Source organism: Copadichromis virginalis, linkage group LG23 (assembly GCF_057382275.1).
Source record: "Copadichromis virginalis isolate Kocher_CV1m ecotype Utaka linkage group LG23, C_Virginalis_male_GT1.1, whole genome shotgun sequence".
In the NCBI taxonomy this organism is placed as follows: domain Eukaryota; kingdom Metazoa; phylum Chordata; class Actinopteri; order Cichliformes; family Cichlidae; genus Copadichromis; species Copadichromis virginalis.
The window spans coordinates 49,762,966-49,778,625 of NC_140639.1; the positions used below are offsets into that span (position 1 = coordinate 49,762,966).

General features: G+C 43.7%; 3 protein-coding genes across 3 annotated transcripts in view; all 3 read left to right on the top strand.

Moving 5' to 3' along the window:
• The window catches only part of LOC146682049 (NACHT, LRR and PYD domains-containing protein 12-like), a 233,161-nt gene that overhangs the window by 62,248 nt on the left and 155,253 nt on the right, over nt 1-15,660 (top strand). The window lies entirely within an intron of this gene.
• LOC146682052 (dynein axonemal heavy chain 5-like) lies at nt 2,968-9,891 on the top strand. The gene is made up of 5 exons (XM_085448499.1): nt 2,968-3,496; nt 5,435-5,623; nt 5,691-5,765; nt 5,887-5,976; nt 9,291-9,891. Exons 1-5 carry the CDS (start codon nt 3,455-3,457, stop codon nt 9,525-9,527), a joined length of 633 nt encoding a protein of 210 aa, XP_085304625.1. The 5' UTR covers nt 2,968-3,454; the 3' UTR covers nt 9,528-9,891.
• Nucleotides 12,137-14,937, top strand: LOC146682053 (uncharacterized). Its single transcript, XM_085448519.1, has 7 exons — nt 12,137-12,431; nt 12,553-12,624; nt 12,724-12,842; nt 12,926-12,986; nt 13,077-13,171; nt 13,607-14,150; nt 14,349-14,937. Exons 1-7 carry the CDS (start codon nt 12,396-12,398, stop codon nt 14,685-14,687), a joined length of 1,266 nt encoding a protein of 421 aa, XP_085304645.1. The 5' UTR covers nt 12,137-12,395; the 3' UTR covers nt 14,688-14,937.

Consider the following 15,660-nt stretch of genomic DNA (forward strand, 5'->3'; position numbering starts at 1 on the left):
ACAAACAGAAGCTGTCGTGTCCTTTTTCACCACATCTGTGAATCTTTTCTGTGTTTTTCCTCTTTTCCTCCTTCCTGCAGCTCCATCTTCATCATTCTGTGTCCAGTATATGTGAACACGTCCAAAGCATCTGAGCCTCATGTTACCCGTTTGTGTGAGTTACGCCTGTCGTTGTGTTGTGGTGTATAAATAAGGGGCAGGAGACAGCGCTGGATCTCTGAGTTCTTTACTCTCAATTTCTGCAACATCTGCAATATCTAGAAATGCAAACCTGTGAGCTGTGTGTGTTGTGCGTCTGCTCGGCCACCTCTCCTCCGGCCATGCTGGAAGCAGCTGTGCGTTTGACAGTTTTATCGACTCGACAATAATCGAACAAATTAAATGTTCAAAAATATCAACTTAAGCACTTCAAAGTCAACAAAAAGCTTAAAACAATGAAATAATATTTCACTGACAAAACAACAGCTCATAAGAACGATACACAAAATAATACAGAAACAAACAAATAAAAGTTATTAACCAGGATCCATGTTTTTGTCACAAACACTGAATCAGCTGATTCACTCTTTATGTTTCTGAGTTTGTTTTGTGATTATAGTTCTGGTTTCTGTTTCTGTCTCTTCACTGTGTCCCACGTCTCCTTACTTTGGACTCTGTGTTATATTTCCTGTTTTACTTTGACAGTCCCGTGTTACTGTTTCCTGTCTCGTGTGTGTAATTGGTCCCAGCTGTGTTTCCCTCCTGTCTCCCGTTCCCTGATTACTAAACTGCGTCCACGCCGCCGGCGCTCCTCTCCACAGCTGGATTCCAGGATTTCAGAGCATCCAGCTGTGGTGAGTGATGGAGACACTTTCTCTGCTCCCTCAGTAATCAGGACAGTTTATTGAACATCAGAGGACATAAAGGACTGTTTTTCACCTGCCCGTTCTGAACCTGGACATTAAAGACTGCTGGCTTCAAGGACATTAATCCCAGTGTCAGCCAGCCAATAACAGCCTGTGTTTTTCAGCTCTTTAGGAGTCAGAAATGAGAAAGACACAGACTGCTAACCTCTCCCTGCAGGAAATAAGCTCCGCCTCTTCCTGTCCTGTATATGAGTGATTCTGACATGAGACACAATGAGTTTCCTGTTTATTGTGACTTAAAGCGAGCAGCAAAGACACTAAACTGTGTGTTTCCAGCTGAAGCTGCTTTTTGTGTTGCTCCCACAATCCTGTCTGAAACAGTCAGTGAGGAAAACTCAGTTTATGCTTCCAAGCTCATTGTGAGAGGGCACATTGTGTTCCTGCAAGTGCTGATTTTGTCTGCATCCCTGAGTTTAGTGAGCTGCCTCCAAGGACTTGTGAAGCCCAGTGTGTTAAGGCTGCATCTCCCAGATGTTTCCACCTTTCCAGCAGAGACGATAAATGTTCCCACAAAGGCTCAAAGACTGTTTGATTTTGTGAGTGTTGGCCTCAAGAGATTGCTCAGTGAGCACCTGAGTGTTTCTGGGACATCGGACACTAACTGGAACTTCAAGTCTGGTTCTGAAGCTGCACATGCAAAGACTGTTTCTGGTTGTAGAGACCTGGCTGTTCCAGGGATTGTAACCTCCCCAGAGGCTGAGCTGCTGACCTCAGCTGACTCTGGAGCCTTGAAGGTAACTAAGTTTGCACCGCTCGGGTGAGCCATCTCAGCTGCAACAGCCTCCACAGAGAGCTCACGCAAGCTTACCCAGCCTGCTGAGGATTTTATGCTGCTGCAGCCCAAAAGGCATCCTGAGCTGGCTGACAGCCACCCACAGCTTCAGCTGCCTCAGCCAGGGGTCTCCACACCTGCTGGCCCTGCATCTGCTCTGACTGGGGGCTCCGGAGAGCCGCGCCGGCCATCCATCTCTGCTGGGGCTCCTGTTTGAGAATGTAGGAGTGTAAACTTCAAATATCTGCTCGGTTTGTCAAGATATCACATATTTGCAAAAGTGCTCTGACGTTTTTGGAGACGTCTGTTACCCACCATCTGGATAGCTAACCGGGAGGTCGAGGGTCATTAGAGCCGGCGAGAACAGCGGACTCCCGGCACATCGTTTTTGGACCCCCACGGCCTTTGGCTGTTCAGGTTTAAACATGATATATAAGTCACTTAGATCACGTAAAAATGTTATCGTTTGGCTTTTTTCAGTGTTGTTTGTTTGGTTTGGCTGAAGTTACAGTTTTCACACAGCTGAATAAACGTCAAACAGAAAAGTGATTAAACAGAAGTGTGAGACGGTCGAGAGTTTACTCCTGTGTCCTGTTAGATTTTAGACAGCAAGGAGCAGACGGCTGAGTTTATTAAACTCCACCGAGACAGCGGTGACGCGGATCTGAAGGCCAGACCGTCACAGCCGCTCACTTCCCGCCTACCCGACCTTTGGAGGACCCGGCCCACGTAGACCTTGAAGGCCGGGTCCTCAGGAGGATGCAGCCTGTGAGTTTGGACACGCCATGACACATGATGTTCTACAGCTGATGTGTTTAAATGAGCTCTACAGGTGAACAGACTTATTAACGTTACCAGCATAATAAACTGTCCTGTCACTGAAGGTGTCTGCCCAACAAGGACGTGGTGCTGAATGCATCCAGACCCCTGCTGACTGTCTTTGCAGCTTTGGTCAAAGGTACAGTGTCCACTGTGACCCTGAGAGCAGGACACAGCCAGAGGTGAGTCAGCAGTTACAAACTAAATGCTGCTGACATGAATCAAACTGCTGGATAACCCACTGCTCATGAAAATGGCACCTTTCTGTTGCTTTTTGAGATTACTGAGAATATTTGAATTGTGACTCAGATGGCAGATGCAGGCTCTCAGCCTCCAGCTGAAACTTCCAGTCCTCCCCCAGCCAGAAGCTCTGATGCTGGGCTGAGAGACTTTGATCCTTCCCTGGATCCAGAAATCCAGGAGGGAGAAGGAGAACAGGACCTCCTTCCTGATCTGGAGAGGCCTGAGGGAAAGAAAGATGGAGCAGACAGAGCTTTGAACAAATCCAAACCTCCTGAGCTTCACCTCCACAAAGGTGCAGACACTGATGCACAGATTCACATGTGACACCTGCAGCGTCCAGCTTGTGCCGCTGACATTATCTCCACTCTGATACAAGCCTCATTCACTCGCTCACACACGTTCATACAATCACCTTTTCCTCACAGTCACACACATGAATGTAATGAGGGGAACTCGGGGTTCACTGTCATTCCTCAGGATACTTTGATATGCAGACTGGAGGCTCTGTGGATGAAACACCGACTGTCTGAACCACTCTGAAGTGTTCATGATGGACTTCATCCTGATTAACACTACAATACTTGTTAGAGGCCTTTTATATGTAATAATATTCTTTTCCATTAAAGCTCTGAACATTCTCACTCTTTCTTGACCAGGTGTGACAGGTGAAGGACACCGGCGAATAGGAGGACAGAAGCTGAGAGCCATTAGTCACATGACTTCAGCTGCTGCTGCCTCACCAACCACTGGCCCCTCGGTGAGTCTAGAGTTACAGCAGTGACCACAGGAAGTGCACACGTGTGATCTAAAGCTACATGTGGGCCTGTGACCATCAGTCTTCTCACTGTGGTAGACGGGTTTGTGAGTCCCTGTGATGCTGGGAGTGTCCAGGACAGTCGCTCCTGATCGGGTCTCTCATGGAAAGCTGGTCCCAGGAATTCCTGGAAAATTCCTCCACAAAAGAGAACTGGGAACATAAGTGCAGAGTGACAGAGGTGCTCAGCAACCCTGCTGTTATATGGGAATAGAACCAGAATAGTCGGCAACCACTTGAGTTAAGTTAGCCAAAGAGATGCGACTCAGACTGACTTCATCATGTTGGCAACGTGTCTGCATTGATAAACTCCAGTTATTGACAAATCAGAGAATAATTCCAGTCATTCAGAGACAGATTGTGATTGTTTGGAGGATGTAATCGTTTCCCTTCAGGGAGCGTGTTGGACGCTCAGTGTCTGGGTGATTAGCTGATGCAACTACTTAGAATCAGTTTGTGAATATGAAGAAAATCAGTGCAGTCACTGGACAAACTCTGATTCTTCCTAGTTTCACTCTTGTTTCAGTCCAGTGTGACTGAGGTGGTAAAAAATGATCTGACTTTTAGCCACACAGCTGTCTGCTAGAGAAAAAGCCTTTGTGCACAACTTTCTTAAAGGCAAACGGCACCATGTTCACTGCAGCTGCAGCAAACGCAGCAAAGAGTGAAAGTTGGACTGAGAATGTTGTGACTGTTTCATGAGAAAGAGCAGGAAAACAAGCATCACACACCCAGACACAGTGCTGGGATTAGAATTAGACTTTAGAGCCAAATGTAGGACAAAAGCTTTAATATGAAAGAGGAAAACCCAACAACAGCCAGAGCATGAAGCTCAAATCTATACCAATCACCAAGAAAGCTGACAGGCCTGTGACACGTCAGAGACGCCGTTCAAATCATAAAGAAGTTGGTTTATTGACAAAATGTAAAAAACCAAAAGAATCAAGTCAACCTTCAGTTTCGAGCGAGTAGACCAATCAGGCACAGCAGCAGCTCTAGAATAAGCAACAATTTGATGTATTACAAACAACCTTTCATATACACACATACATATGGCTCATATGCTGTTTAAAAAGGGCTCAAAGACCCAACAGATTACACAAAGTACAAAAATACTTTCATTCAGACAACAGTCAGCTGTGCACGAGACAGAGAGCCGACTACAGTTAGTAACATGGACTCACTTTGTTTCAGACACGACACAAAGTAACACAAAGCCACAAAGAGCAGAAACATCAAAAAGGAGGCAGAGCAGCAGCAACTCTCCATGAGCTGTGAGGCTAACAGCCACCCACACTTCCTGTGATGCATAATGAAAACAACATTAACCTGAAGGATGATAACAACAGAAAGAAGTCTAAGCTAACGTTACACAGCGCTCACACAGCGCTGACTGTACAGGCCTCACACAGCTACGACCTGCATCCACAACACCTGATTCTACTGAACACAAACAAGTTAATGATATATGAGCAATCCAGGGAAGGCTTCCAGGAAGGTGAGGATCCAAAGACAGCTCTACAACAGCATCAGTCAGCAACAATGTTACTGATCACTGACTCTTTCATCCTTTTATACTCAATCAAAAAGTGCTGTGTTCACATTTGTTTCTGCTGAAATCCAGAGACTGAAAATGCGTCTTTTTAAAGTTTGAATAAACTGACTGAACTTCTCACGAGTCCAACCGTGAGGAACACTTCCCCCCATGACACATCACAGGACAACGTCTGAGTGGAGGGGGGACAGTAGCTCAGTTTAGGCAGTCACACTCAGAATCGATGCCTCTAGTCAGGGTCAAACGTGGTCCTCAGAAACCTGCAGATGTTTGGGCCAAGCTCTCACTGGTCTCTGCGTCTGTAGACTGAGCTGATGTTTCTCCAGGTGTCTGGTAAAAGGACGATGCTGCTGTCCAATGAGGCGAGGAGAGAAGTAGCCAAACAGGCGAGAGCCGTGAAGGAGGAACGGCGGGCAGCTCTGGATGCCCGACATAAATACCTGATGAGCAGGCTGGCCGACGCCGGCAGCCTGGAGGAGGCGGCGGTGGAAGACGCCATCGTCTCTGATGACAGAGTAAGTTCAGAGACGTGATCCTTCCTCAGAGTTGAACCTTTGAGTCATTAATGTCTGATTCTTCCAGTTCAGTCTGATCCATGAATTCTTTGCTGCAAACGGATCCAAGAAGCTGATTTTCTTCTATCAGGATGTCAAACAGGTAACTTTGATCACATTTCAATGACTGACACATGAAGGTCTAACCGCTCTTCATAATCTGCTGTCCTGTTTGTTGCAGCGTACTTTGTATTCATATCTTTTAATATCTGCCTTTCTCCCAGAGTCTGTCCTCCCGTCAGTCTTCCTTTGTGGACGCATCAAACTCAGCTGTGGCTCAGAGGAAACTCTTCCTCACTACGGGGAACTCTGAGGTTGGCTTCAGCTTTTTATGTTTAGTTCATGTGAGAATCACAGAAAAATGCTGATATGAGTGGAAGGTTCTGCTGGGAAATTGGCAAAGAGCAGATTATTGAACAGCGAGGCAGACAGTTCATTTCAGTGATGCCAGTTTATTAGAAACGAGGACTGTGGGGCTGCTGGAAGTCAGGACGGCCGTTCTCTGGATAAACCTGACAGCTGAGGTGGAGAGCAGGATTTATCCACAGACGGCTTCTTCCAAGCAAATGTCCTGAACACACCTGAGCTGAGGGTTACACAGTGTGTCCTGTGTGATCTCTGCTTTATGGTGGTTGAATCTCACAAATGTGACCATCAGACCTGACGACTTATTTGTGATGTTTTGATTAAAAATATCCTGGGTGAGGTGTTTGGGGCCTGTCCCATGAGGAGGAGTCTCCAGGGCAGACCCAGGACACACTAGAGAGGTTATATCTCTCAGCAGGCCTGGGAATGCCTCAGTATTGTCCTGGATATGCTGGAGGAAGTGGTTGTTTAGGGAGGTCTGGGATTCTCTGCTTAGACTGCTGCACCTGTGACCCGGGACCAGATAAACAGGAAATGGATGTTTGAAATTCAAAGAAATCCTCTTTTAATAATGAGGAAAAAAGACAGCAGGAGATCCATCGCAACTAACAAAACACTTCAAACACATCAGTGCATCAACTTTAATCAACTTCATTTGGTTCAAATGAAGGAATCTAACAAAGCACTCACTAAAATGAAACACCAGTTAGTTTCCCGAGCTCAACAGGTCGAACACCTGAGTTTGGTTTGCGGTGCAGTTTTTATTTCTTCTAGATAACCTGGGTTATTTGCACAGGAAGGTTTTTAAATGTATTTCTTAAGTACGATCTTATATGGGGGTTGATTTTATAGCATAACAGAATAATGTAATAACTCTAATAGAGTATAAAACATTTGCAGAATGAAGTACAAGGTGAAGAAAAGTCAGAACGTCCCTGTTTGAAAATACAGTCTCAGAAGGTCAGAGATGGACAAATTCAGCTACAGAAACATGTGGCCATTTTTTTAAAGCCATAGAGCATATTACAGACGACACAAAGAGCAAACACTGTAAACTTCTAACCACAGACCTCACACAGCTCACACACGTCAGAGTGAAGCTGTCATTTCCTGAAGCTTCCACACAAGAGAACTGGCAACAAGGTGGAGTCCTCATGGATCACTAGCAGAGAAATGTGGGTGGGTGCCAGACCACATGGACTCGACTCACTTTATTTCATACAAAGGAGCAGACTAATGCTGTCATCCTTAAAGACTAACTAGAAACAAGCAGTGCGCTCGCATCGACTCGACTTGTTTTGCAAGTTTGAAGTGAGATGGTACTTTGGAGTCAGCCTCCCGAGATGATGGCTGGCTGGTTTTTGAAAAACATCTCATATTTATACAATGAGCAGCAGACTTTCCTGACTTGCAGAGGTCAACGTCCTCCTCAGTCATGCGCCATGAGTGGCACAGATACTATTCATCAAATAACTAACATGGCCTTGATTGTTACTCCAGAGACTTATCTGCGATGTAGCTTTATAGCATTTTCATTAGCAATCGTATGATTTGTGTTACAATGACCTTTGTGGACGGGCCCGGACCCCCAGGCCTCGTCCGTGACGCCGACGGTGAGCGCAACGTTTTTGTTTTCTTGCGCTTAAAATAACCTGATCAGCGTTCTGCGGACGGTTTGTTTACATTTCTCACATCTGTGATTGTTCACACGGGTTGGACACGAGCAGAGAGGGCTTTCAAGATGAAAAAGCCAACGTGAAACTTTAACGGACGACAAAGTTTTTCAATCAAATCTCCGTCACACCCTTCCTTGACCTCATCACGTTATCCACCTTAGTCAAGGAACAGTGGTTCGGGAAAATATGCATTTGTTTTTTGGACCAGTTTAAAACGTATCTCAACTAGTGATGTGCGGATCAATACTGAAATATCGATTCCTCCGATACCCGTCATTGTGTCCGGCCCCTTGGCGTGCACACTCACAACAATGGCTGAGCGTAAACAGAGTCATGTGCAGACGTATTTTACCTCCACGAACAGCTGAGACGTGGTTTGCCATACATGTGGCAAGAATGTGAGGTGTTGTGGTAACACCGCTGACCTGGTCAAACACCTCAGAGTGAATCATATCACAGAATATGACGAGCGTATGTTGAGGGGAACTGAAGAGGAGGAGAGGGAGAGGTGCTGCCAGGGCGAGACAGACGTCTCTCACGGAGTCCTTTAATGCTGCAGGCAGGCAACAAATAGCCACAACTTCAGGTTTTTCATTTCTATATGATAATTCTGCATCATTAAGTGATAAGAACAAGTAATCTGATGTCCTGTGATCATTACGACGCTATAATTTGAGATAAAATAAAAGATAGAGTAAAAAAAATAAGTTTTTGTTCAGAGTATCGTATCAGATCAGTATCGTCGATACCAGCCTGAATTTTACTTGGTATCAGATCGGAAAGGAAATCAGTGGAAATCAAATCCTGCTTCTACAGGTGTCCAGTTCATTCACTCTGACCCCTCCAGATAAGCGTTGCCAGTTCTCACTGTGCTGTAGATCACATTTTCTTGTGTTTGGGGTTATAACGGTTACTTTTGAGGTCTGTGTTATAAAGCAAGTTAATCCTGAATTTAACTGGAGAAGACAAATTCCCACTGCGTGGTGTAGTGCACAGCCAGGCATTCTTTACATTAGTTCGTTTGACAAAACCAAAAAGCCGAAAGTATTTACTTGGAGTTTGGTTTGATGAAATAAGTGCCAGAATCAGTGAATACAAATGATTCCAATGACATGAAAACTGGTGGAAGGACAAATCCCTCAAGAAAAGCACGACTAGCACATTAAGTTTGTTTGTAATCATCATCATCTCTAACACCATGCGCACAACAGTGATTTTGTTACAGAACACTAAGATAGTAAAATCTGGGAAATGATGATATTTCTTTCCAAAACTTCCTGTCTGGAAGACATTAAAGCTGCTGTGCCACCTGCAGCTTCTTTCAATCTACGTTATGTGAATATATCTTTTTTTTTTTTGGGTTTGAACATCCATTCAAACTCACTCTCTGCCTAGCAAGTCTCATTCCCTCATTTCCTTGGGGTCCAGCTTCACATACGTGGCACTGAGCCTTTTCCTTTGTCACCTCTTTCTGCTACATGCCTAGCCTCCCAGTTTCTTGGTCTATTTTCTTCATTTCACTAACTACACTTCTTTTTCTTTGTAAATCTCTTCCTTCAAATACTTTCAAAATCACTTCTGTGCAGAGAAGACGTCAAACCCCTTCTTGGCAGTTTATCTCAATAAAGCTGTACTATCCCAGCCATCTGGTAAGTCTTCCCTACTACCCAGAGCCTGTTTATACTCCTGCATGTCTCTGCCTTCACTCACTTCCTCTTCTTGATGTCCAAACTCATCCTTCAAACTACCATTTGATGCTGCATAGCTGCATTCTCCCTGACACCTCCTTGTCTCCTGTCTTTTTGATTTCACCTTCTGCATAATATTTAGTTGCCCTGTGTGCAGCTTCCTCCACTTTCATATATTTCTACAAGTTCCTCCCTGTTCTTGAAGTATGTGTGCACCACGGCCATTTCCACTTGGAAAATCTGCCCCACATCTGTCTTTCTAGATTTCTCTCCTAAACACCACACCTACCCAACACCTCATAACCTCTGTTCCCTTCACCTAAATGTCCATTGAAGTCTGTGTCAATCACCACTGTAGTATGTGGTCTCTTGCACACAAAATGTGTCTACCCTCCACCTCCATAATATGAGTCCGCCAGCCCTCCCATTGCCAGTCAGAGTCCATAACAAGTCAAAAACATAAACAGCTCGAACGTATTATTTATTTAAAAGAGAGAGAGAGAGAGAGAGAGCGAGTAAGAGAGAGAGAGAGAGAGAGAGAGAGAGCTCAGTTGTCCTTGCTCTAGCATCAAGAGTCAGTGACTGGCTGTTCACTGCAGGCTCAGCAGTCCAATGGCCGATCAGCAACAAAACAAATAAAAAAATAAGACACGTTTTTGATTATGACAACAAACCACATCCAAAAAAATATGACAGCAACACTTTAAGTTTTGTGTGCATTCATCATGTGCAACTCTGCAGAAAGTCTCATGTCAAGGATGTGTGGACAGGGGGGCTATTAAAAAGTTCCAGTATACAGAATAGAAAACCATCAAATGAATGAAATAAAATCTGTTGTCACAGTGGTTTTTGAAGGAACAATTACTTCACAGATGGACAGCCTCATTATATTTTAGTTAAACCTGATGATACACACTTCACGTCACCGTAGTTACATGTTTTTATTTGCCATGTGTATGTTATCCAAGGGAGGGAAAAAAGAAAAAGAAAACTTTTGATGTGTCCAGACATTTCTTCACATCAGCTGCCAGCAACCAGTTTCAGCATGTACAACTGTTGCAGTAAGTGTGCTCATGCAGACCAACTATGCTGGTCCACTGTTCTTAATGGTGCTGCATGTTGAGAAAGAAGCGAAACAAATGTTTTGTTTAACAAGTCCACTAGTGTTAGAATAACTTGGCATTTCCAATCTGTTTCTGCTGTAGTTCAATGAAAGGTTTCAGTTACTTAAGTTTGAGAAAAACCAAAAAAAACGTTGGTCAGCTTCCCTCAGGGTCACTCCACGGTTGATGACATGGTCCACTATTGTAGCTCTGATGTCATCAGCAATTCTATTTCTTACTCTTCTTACCCGTCCTCTCCCCCCTCCTCGTCCTCCTCTTGCTCCTCCTTGTCCTTGTCGTCCTCTTCATCCTACTTCTTCACCTCCACGTCCTCTTCCTCGGCCTCCTCTCACTCTTCCTGCTCCCTCCATTGTACTCCACACACAGAGCTTACCTGTATCATAGTGCTTAGGCTGATTGCAAAGTGAACTAATTATCTAAAAAAGCTTTCACATGACAGTTGACAAAATAGTGTAAATAATGGCCATAAATGTGTATAGTTTTGCTAGGAGTGCGTTGATCATTTGGAAATTGAGTGCAAAGCAGTGAGTTGTGTTTACAGTTCTGCAAAAAGAGTGCTGTGCAGTGGATTGTAGCTACAGGTTTGCAAAGTGTGTGTTACAAAATGGCAAACTGAGTGCAAAGCAGTGTTTGTGCTTTTAGTTTTGCACACTCAGTGAGTGGTTTTGCTATAAGTATCAATAGTTTTAGGAATTGTGCTGTAAGAATCACAGTTAGGGTTTAAGCATTCAGAAAAACCTGTAATAAACGCACACGCATGCGTCTTCAGCATTACTGGGTTTCTGCAGCTCCTGGTTTCCTGTTTAATACATTCACACAAGCAATCAAACGCTATGAATCGTTCCACAATGTTTGCAGTCACTTTTCTTATCCCTCCTGACTCAAGAGCATAAAGCGATCTACGTTAGCTCTGGGAATTCTGACGGTCGTTCAGTAAATCTTTGTTTAATCTCTTTATTTGCTTTTTGGAGAAGTGAAGGTACAAAAACCTCGTCAATCAAATTTGCTTCGGTGGACAGAAAACAGCCGTTGTAGACTGTTTGGGGTTACCTTTTATAAGTATTGAATTTTCAAAAGTGAAGTCAGTTCTTCTGACCAGGTTCAGACCAGGATGAACACAAGTATGATACTGGACCCACTAGAGAACTGGTCCCAGCTGTGGGTTCACCTCCTCCTGCTGAACTCATAGGACAGACTCTAATGTAGCATCACGTTCATCGGTCACTCCTGACCTCCTGTGAAGCATGACGGATGTGTAATTAATGACTTCAATATTTGGGGCATTATTGCTCTAAAAATCATATTAATAGTATTATTATTATTATTGTGCTTTAGGCTGCACTGATAACGCAGAGGTCTCTTCTTCCTCTGGGCTGTTTAAAGGGCCAGTTTGTCCAAAGCTGTGTATATACCAGCTGCTGTCAGGCTTCAGATGTCTGCATTAGTCCACAGTCCACTGTTTGTAAGCCATTGCTTTACTGCAAAAGTTCCCATCTACTGTAAAGAAATGGAGATAAGCAGGCACATAATATGAAAAGGCATGCTGTAGCTGACTTTGTCTTTTCTGATCCATCGGTTTGTGTGGCTCTTTCCACAGGAGGGACCTAACTCACACTTTATTTACTTATATGATAAGTTTAGTGGAGTGTAGTGCAAAATACACAGTGTTTACTTTTAATTTAACAACATGAAGCTGCATCAAGTTTCCATGGTGACTGCTCAAGAAATTCTGCATTCATAAATAAACATCAGACTGTCAAAAGAGCTCATCTGTGCGAGACCACCGAGCTGAGAGCATTTTCAGGTCCAGATCCCCCGTACGCCATCGTTGGAGAGCAGTTGACGTTTTTCTTCCTGACTTTGATTTGAACACGTTTAAATGGAAAAGAGTCAAGGAATCTATAAGCCTATCAGGGTATGTGACGCTTTTGCTTTTACTGCATTTCAGTAATTTGAAGAATTTGATGTCGTTTTAAAAGTTGACAAACTGAGAATCATTTTAAGTAACAATGACTAAATTGCTATTTCTTTGACAGGTGTTGTTCAACACACCGATTTATGAAACAGCTGTAAAGATCTGCTGGTATCTTCCGGGCTACAAGGCTCAGGTTAGACCCAGATTCATGCAAACCAAAGCTGACAGAAAATATCAGGTCATTTCTGAGGACCTGAGAGTGGTGGTGATTAAATGTCTCCTTTACTTTTAGGTTGCGATAATGACGGAGTTTCTCAGACTTCAGCAGGAAGATCTAATTCCACCGAACCTCACTGCTGAAGATCTGAGAGATCTTTTGGTGGAGAAGAGCAGGGAGACGCTCAGAGAGCAGTGAGTTACTGTCACGCCTGAAAGTCTGTTTGTGATGACGTGTAAGTGCTGAGAGAAAACCTCTGCTTTGCTTTCTTTTGAAGGCTGTGGGAGTTTGAGTTAGAGGATTTTGACGAAGAGGAAGCCAAACCTCTTCTAAGGCTGGTAAGACGAGAAAACCCACAAGACTTTTTTTTCATTACGTGCACATAACCTTTACACATAAGCGCACTGTAAATGTGTTTTCTGTTTCAGGTGTGGGCGGTGAACGTCAGCAATAAAATGAGGGACGTTGAATTTGAAGCCAGGTTGCTTCTTCAGTTCCCAGAGGCCGTACCTCCTAAATTTCAGTGAGTCACATGTAACATACAGTTATTAACCCTGTAAGACCCAACCCATCAAAAAACAGCCAGAAAATTCAGATTCTTTGGAACTGAGATGTTTATCAACCCTTTAAACAAAAGCCACACATGAGTTCTTTGCTATGTCATGTTGTGTATGATTTACTTTTATTGTGTATTTATTTTTTGTATCACATTTGATACACTGGGTGTTTTTGGCAACTTTGTGTTAACGACAATGTTAACTTTAGACTAAAAAAGAGTTTTGTCCACAACATTTAGAAATTATAGCAAGTATTGATCATGTTGATGAGATCGAGGTCTCAGAAACTCATGTATGATACAAAGGTGGTTACAGGGTTAACAGTCCAGCTACAGTGTTTCAATATTTAAATGATGCTTTGAATATGTTTAACAGATAACTCTTATCATGTTTTTCTACAGAGCACCTAAACTCCTCAGCGCGGTGAAGGATTACGTTGAAATCCTGAAAAAGAAGCAGCAGGAACAGCCTAACAGCAAACTGCTCACCGCGCAGGAGGTAGTGGTCGAGGTAGTTCCCCGCGTTCTCCAGGGCTTCTGGGAGCTTCCTCCTCGTCCCCTCCTAAACATGGCCTCCCAGAGTCTAAGTATCCTCTCCACCAGTGTCACCAAGGCCACTTTAGATCGTGTCTCCAAGAGCCTCACGGCGATGGAAACACAGGCCGTCTTCACCCGCTCTATCCGAGACGATCTGGTCGACAGCATCCTGACGGAGATTAGACAGAAATTTCCTGAAGAAATTCTGTCTATCCAAGTTGCAAACTTTGCACCCCTGTTGCTGAAGACCATTGCTGATGTAGCAAGGATCCGGATATGTGAAATCTTTGAGCCCCCTTCAAGTCCTGATGTGAAGAGCACAAATGGTGAGCGCTCCTCTGACGGCCTTTCAGTGGCAAATGTTCCACCAGCCGAAGAAGCTCTGTCAGAAAGTGTTGCAGAGCCCGACATTCCCTGTGAGGAACTTCTTTCTGAAAGGGCATCCAGTCTGAGTACTCGAGACCTTACGATCGAAGGAGCTCTGTCAGAAAGTGTTGCAGAGCCCGACGTTCCCTGTGAGGAACTTCTTTCTGAAAGGGCATCCAGTCTGAGTACTCGAGACCATACGATCGAAGAAGCTCTGTCAGAAAGTGTTGCAGAGCCCGACGTTCCCTGTGAGGAACTTCTTTCTGAAAGGGCATCCAGTCTGAGTACTCGAGACCTTACGATCGAAGGAGCTCTGTCAGAAAGTGTTGCAGAGCCCGACGCTCCCTGTGAGGAACCCTATGGCGAGTCCAAATCCTGTGTTGAAGGTGAAGATCATATGATCAACGGATCTTGTTCTGAAATTGGGCCGGTTCCTGATGTTCCCTTTGAGGAACCTTTTCCAGAACCTGAAGCCAGAATGAAGTCCGAAGACCGTCAGATCAAGAAGAAGAAAAAGGGCTTCTTCAAAAGACTGAGAAGTCTGTTCTGCTGCTGTTGCAGACCAAAAGTCACCGACTGACACTGAAGCTGTGACCCAGTGTTGGTGTTGCAGTAACTCTAAATATGTAAATATGTTCCTTAATGATTGTTCTTCATGTTTTTGGGGGTTTCTTTAGTTTTCAGTGGGCTGGGTGTTTTTTCTCCTCCGCGTTCTTTACTTGATTCTTGTTCATAGTTCCTGATTTGTTTTCCTAGTTCTTGTTTCTTAGTTTGTAGTTTCTTGAGTCCACCTGAGTTTCCAGCAATAAAAGCTGCCGATTCAAGTTTCATTCCACGTAAGAGTCCTGTGTTTGGGTCCTACTACCTGCCTGTCACAGCACACCATGACAGAAACTTTATAAACTCATTCATATTTCTACACGAGTCTCCAGCTATGTTAAAGATTTTTTTTCTTTCAAACATTTGTAAGAATCTCTTATGGTTCTCAAAATACTTCCACAAGTCCAGTAAGTGTAGTGCAGTAACATATTGATGGTATTATTTTTAATAATTATTTATTATTTTTAATGCACTTTGAACTGAAACTGGTATATAAAATGTACTTCCTGTAGAAAATGCAGTGTGAATGCTAATAGCTGAATAGCTTGAGTTGAATTTTTATAATTGCTGAAATCTTTGGTGAAAAACATGTTACAGTTTTTGCCCGTTGCTTGAACACATTTTGCAAAACGTCGCTCATTGTGCCAAAACTCTAAACACAAGTAAACATGACACATCAAAATATACCATTCACATCTGTGCCAAACTGAAACTCTGCTGTCAAAACCTAACATTCCTCTGTCAAGATGTAACTCTGTTGACAAAATGACACATACTTGCATCACATGCAGATCAGATCAGGGGGACACACTAGTCTACTTCATATAAAACACTGCAGTCTTTCATTGTCATTGTTTATTCTGAAGGCACATTTTCAGGAGACACAAACAACCAAAAAAAGCAAATAGGCCTACTCAATATTGTCCACTGCAGCACCATCAATTCAGATAAAG

Bases quoted from the DNA above. Each gene is read 5' to 3' on its own strand.
- LOC146682052 (XM_085448499.1), top strand. From the start codon at position 3,455: ATGACTTCAGCTGCTGCTGCCTCACCAACCACTGGCCCCTCG. The intron at 5,766-5,886 runs GTAACTTTGATC...CCTTTCTCCCAG, and splicing joins TCTATCAGGATGTCAAACAG to AGTCTGTCCTCCCGTCAGTC. The intron at 5,977-9,290 runs GTTGGCTTCAGC...ACTTCTGTGCAG, and splicing joins TCACTACGGGGAACTCTGAG to AGAAGACGTCAAACCCCTTC.
- LOC146682053 (XM_085448519.1), top strand. From the start codon at position 12,396: ATGGAAAAGAGTCAAGGAATCTATAAGCCTATCAGG. The intron at 13,172-13,606 runs GTGAGTCACATG...GTTTTTCTACAG, and splicing joins GCCGTACCTCCTAAATTTCA to AGCACCTAAACTCCTCAGCG. The intron at 14,151-14,348 runs ATTCCCTGTGAG...GCAGAGCCCGAC, and splicing joins AAAGTGTTGCAGAGCCCGAC to GTTCCCTGTGAGGAACTTCT.